Genomic DNA, 5,011 nt, shown 5'->3' on the forward strand with positions numbered 1-5,011 from the left:
ATAATGTCGGATTTTCGGGGAATTTATTCACCGAAAAAATTATCCTGCCATGCTAGATCTAAGCACGATTCTCCACTCTATCGTTATTTCACTACCTATCTTACAATCCAGAGTTTTCTATCGTTATCCTTTCTTATCACGTATCACGGTAGGTCTTCCTTCACTGATTGCGTCGTATATCGTAGGAGTTGTTAGTTCGTGAGGGTCTACATTTCACATGCATTAGTATCAAGCACTTGTGGTATGGACACCATTCCTCATAGTATCCTGTGTAAGGGCAAGCAGCTGAATACCGGGTGGTCAGCTGCTTGCCCTTACACGAGATAATTTGCGATAACTGGCACTGCCCTATGAACAACCTTTTCTGATTAGCGCCTATCGAATGTCGTTAGACCGCTAATCTACCGGACGTTATATTACTTCCAAATAGACTAGACCATTTCCGATAAGGCTCTCGGCTTCTCTTTGGATTGCGCACGAGCCACCGACTTATTCTTCTTCTATTTCATATTTGTACAATTGGTATCTGGTTAAATTAGACAAATCGTAGATATCTTCCGTTATAAAACGAAATCGAGATGGAATTTTATGGAATGATAAGTTAAAGACATTACGTCTGGAAGTGTATAAAGCCGATCGGAAAGGTGAGGGAAGGACTTAGTGTACTGATACGCTTGGTAGTGGACTTCGGATAATAATTAGTGAAAAGAAAAGGTAGGTTGTGTGACGGTGAACATTTCTTTGTTGAGTGAAATAGTGAATGCATGTAATACTTTAAGTTGAAAAAAGTAAAAACGTGCTTGAAGTAAATATGAAATACTTTTAGTAAAGGCACAGTTTTTGACCGCATGGGTAAAACAAAATTGGGAGTAAATAGTGTAATTTTTTTTAAATTGTACCGGACAAAGAAGTATTTATACAGTGCAATTTATAAAACACTTTTAAAAAGTTTTAATGAGCCCAGCAATAGTACTTCTATGAGATTTCATCGGGCAAGGTTAAAGTCGTTAAAAAAACAATTGAGTATTTGTAAAACAAGAAATGGAATGTTAATAGCAGTGCCAACAATAGAATGCCAGAATGCCAACAATAGGACTGCGGCATGCCTTGAAATGCGGTCCGCGACGTTAGGCACAAGTACATTAGGCATAATGGACGTTATGTATAAGTACGTCAGGCATAATGGACGTTAGGCATAACGGACCATAATCTTAATGTACGTTAGGCATAATGGACGTTTGGCATAATTCTGCCTTCTTCATATCATAGACTGCTCTTCGGGCCATTTTATGCCGTACTTATGCCTTCAGTCTTTATACCTAACGTACAACGTAACAACAAGTCGAGTCAAATACGAAGCACTGAATACGGCCACACAGTTGCGGTCGAAATATGTATCTACAAAGATAACAACACGTAGTGGAATTAAATGGAGTGGAGAGTACTAAACTCGTCTTAGACGGTTGAATACATACCACTAAAAAGAGCTTACAATATTTTTTTATGAAAATCTTGTTAACTTTCACGAGGTGAACCGGTCCAGGGCCGAAAACTTCATTAATAAAGATATTAATAATAATAATTGTTAACTTTCCAAATTTTAAGTTATTATGTTGCCTGAGAATGGTGAGCATTCTGCTCTTTGCACTCTATGGAATTCTTTGGAATACACACACACACATGCTACAATTATCATTCGGTCATTTTACAGACCATATGAAACATTCAATCTAAATATATCTGCCACGTCACACCGATAAGTATTTCAAAATAAACGCATAAAATCAACAAGCTGTTTCATAACCAATGAAGCGTCATATATTTGCGATTATCTCTAGAATAAATCTCTTATCAAATGGTCACCAATTTATTGACCTGCCGAGCTGTCCACATGTAGTGCGGTGAAACAAAAACGACTCTTTATACGATTATCTTTTATCAGAAGTCGCCGATTGCAAGCCACACACAATTGACCAATTATATTGCCCCTCAATAGCCCCTTCGAAAATATGAGAGCGATCGTTCTCGCCTCCCTGGCCTTGGTGGCCATGACGGCTGCCGCCGCCACCGTTCCCCGAACCGCTAACCAAGAGGAAAACCTTAAACTGATGCAGCAGGTCATGACGAAGTCTTTTGCATCAACCCGGAAGGGCGTCGACGATCCCGAGAAGCGAATCATCATCGAGAACTTCTTCACAACCCGTGTCGATCACTTCAACGCGCAGAATACGGCCGAATGGACGCTGCGGTACTTTGCAGTCACCGATTACTACATTCCCGGAGGACCCATTCTGATATTCCTTGGCGGCACTAGTCCGATTGTCACCTCGATGGTCGATGAGTCGACCTTGATTTACGAAATGGCTCGGGAGTTGAACGGCGCTGTCTATGCGTTTGAATCTCGGTTCTACGGCCAAAGCATCATCACGGAGTAAGATTGTTCTAAGATGGAATTGAAAATTGTTACTTATACTTCTATACTTATTCCAGGGATGTGAGTACCGAAAATCTGAGCCTACTGAACGTGGATCAGATTCTGGCTGATTTGGCTGAGTTTGTTCGATACTTGAAGGTGGAAGTTTTGAAGAATGAATATGCCAAGGTTCTTGTATCTGGCAGTGAACTCGGTGGTGGGTTAGCCACCTGGTTCCGAGTTCGTTATCCACATCTGGCAGATGCAGCATGGTCTTCAAGTGGTCACCATCACGCTGTAATGGATTTCCAGGAGTTCTCTGAAGCCTGGGGACAAACTTTGATTGATTACGGTAGTCAGGAATGCTACAACGATATATTCGTGGCCTTCCACGTCATGCAAAATCTTATCGATATTGGTTTGGCCAATATTTTGTACGACAAATTCAATATTTGCTCACAAGTTGATCCAGAGAACCGTCTCCAAGTGATGTACTTCTTCAGTGTAATGATGACCGCCGTCGAAATCTACACGCTTCGGAATGGAGAGTAAGTTTGTGATTACAATTTTCAGACTAATTACTATAACTATGACTGATGAACATTTTTATTTCACAGCCTCGATGATTTTGCAGACGTTTGTCAGGACATTACCAGTCCCCAATTTTCTACGTCATTGGATGCCTTCGCTTACTGGTTCAACACCAAGTTTGCCGAAGACATTGGCTGCGTTGTGGTTGACGTTGATACCATGGTAGAAGCCTTCAGTGAAACAGAATGGGACGCGGCATTCAACGCTTTGGGAGCTCGCCAGGCTTTGTATCAGATGTGCAACGAATTTGGTTGGTTCTTCACAACAGATTCGGACTTCCAGCCGTTCGGTAGCCGTGTTTATCTGGAACTGTACTCTGAAACGTGCCGCAAGGTGTTCGGCGATTGGATAACCTTCGAGTCTATCTACTATGCCACCGTAAGAGCCAACAATCGGTTTGGCGCAAGTGCGCCCGTAATCACAAATGTGCACTACACAAACGGTGCCGAAGATCCGTGGCGCATGATCGGTATTACCACCGACCGTAATGCTTACGCTTTGGCCGATGTGATCCCAAGAGAGTTGAGCAGTGCGGACTTGCCAGCCACTTCCGAGAATGATTCCGAGGAACTGCTAGAAGTTAAACGCCGGGTGAAATCACTCATCAGCTACTACTTATATCCAGCGACACCGAGGGAAGCACCGAAGTCGGACGATACCGTTGTGTAAGAATATACGTTGAATAATGTATTATATGGAAAATATAGGAAAATGTTTCTAATCTTATTTGGGGATGGACATCTATTGATAACGTTAAGAAAAGTGGGTCACAATAAGTCCAGTGGGTGGGTCAAAACAAGTTACAAACATGACAATAAGTTGATTAACCACACATTTTTTTGCCTTTGTCGTACACCAAGGTGCAACAAGAAGGATATATGTTATATACCAATCGACTCAGCTCGACGAATTGAGATGATGTCTGTCTGTATGTTCTTTTTTTTCCTTCCTAAGCAATGGAGGGGGAATCTGCTCAACAGACATCCTGGGTTGATCAGGAAGTGCGGGGTTAGGGATCACCAAGGGAGGCGGGACTACATCCCCGACCCGCTAAACCGTTTCCATTGCCGCCAAGCCCATACCCAACAAACAATTTTAGCTGAATAAGCTAGTTTTCTAGCTGAAGAAAGCTATTTTTAGTTGAATAAACGCTCCATTAGCTTCCAATGTTTGTTGGGTAGTGCCTTCAGTACAACCAGAAATTAATGCTTCAAAGGGGGGGGGCAGTGCACAACGCACCCTCGAGGTTAACTGCGTGTCCTTGCAGCATCGAACTTCGTGACTCGCTTTTTTAGAAGAGCACCATGGTATCGGACCAGCGCATTACCGGCTTTCCAGGTGGCCTTACCACGCCCTATGTCCTCGGAAGGTGGTAAGGGTCGACTTCGCGCCTGCTTCCCTCTGCACGACTGGTATCAAGAATGATGATGCCGCGTGCACCCCAAATTGACCTTTCTGCGATAGGGCCTATTCGCCAGCACACAGAGGGACTTGCCGACGCGGTGCCTACGCCTGCCCCAGCCTTGACGAGGACCCCTTTCCGTCCTCGGGCTCGGAACCCGCCCGGTTGACCAACGCCGCGAAAGCGACGATACCATGTTTTTCGCGCGGCCACTTGTTCGATAAAAGGATCGAGTTCGACCACAGAGCATGACCACCGGTATGACCCATGAAGCCGACTCCGATCCCTTGGACCACCTTTTATTTGCGCCTGAACTAGCCATCCTTGAGTCCACGCGCCACCTTCTGTGTAGCTCCGAGACGATTTGGGCGATAGCCGATAAAACGGCGTTCCAGCCAACTTCGTCTTTACACATCCTCCGAACTAGGTTGTCCGGGGTAGTGTCCAGACCACATGTGGCAAGCATGTGGTCACGCATTGCGCGAAAACGTGAGCACACGAACAACACGTGTTCCGCCGTTGCCTCTAAACCTACGCACACCAAACACTCGGGCGAGGCCGAGCAAGCCAGCTGCGTTACCTGCACTGTGATTTTGCAGCACGCT

The 5,011-nt window shown here is 44.4% G+C and overlaps 1 protein-coding gene across 1 annotated transcript; it reads left to right on the top strand.

Annotated features, from left to right (window-relative positions):
• The first annotated feature begins 618 nt into the window (after window positions 1-618).
• On the top strand, window positions 619-3,730 carry LOC134219512 (putative serine protease K12H4.7). Its single transcript, XM_062698254.1, has 4 exons — window positions 619-714; window positions 1,997-2,431; window positions 2,491-2,961; window positions 3,031-3,730. The coding sequence occupies exons 2-4, from the start codon at window positions 2,010-2,012 to the stop codon at window positions 3,671-3,673; spliced, it is 1,536 nt and encodes a 511-aa protein (XP_062554238.1). The 5' UTR covers window positions 619-714; window positions 1,997-2,009; the 3' UTR covers window positions 3,674-3,730.
• The last annotated feature ends 1,281 nt before the right edge of the window (window positions 3,731-5,011 follow it).

Source organism: Armigeres subalbatus, chromosome 3 (genome assembly GCF_024139115.2).
Source record: "Armigeres subalbatus isolate Guangzhou_Male chromosome 3, GZ_Asu_2, whole genome shotgun sequence".
NCBI lineage: Eukaryota > Metazoa > Arthropoda > Insecta > Diptera > Culicidae > Armigeres > Armigeres subalbatus.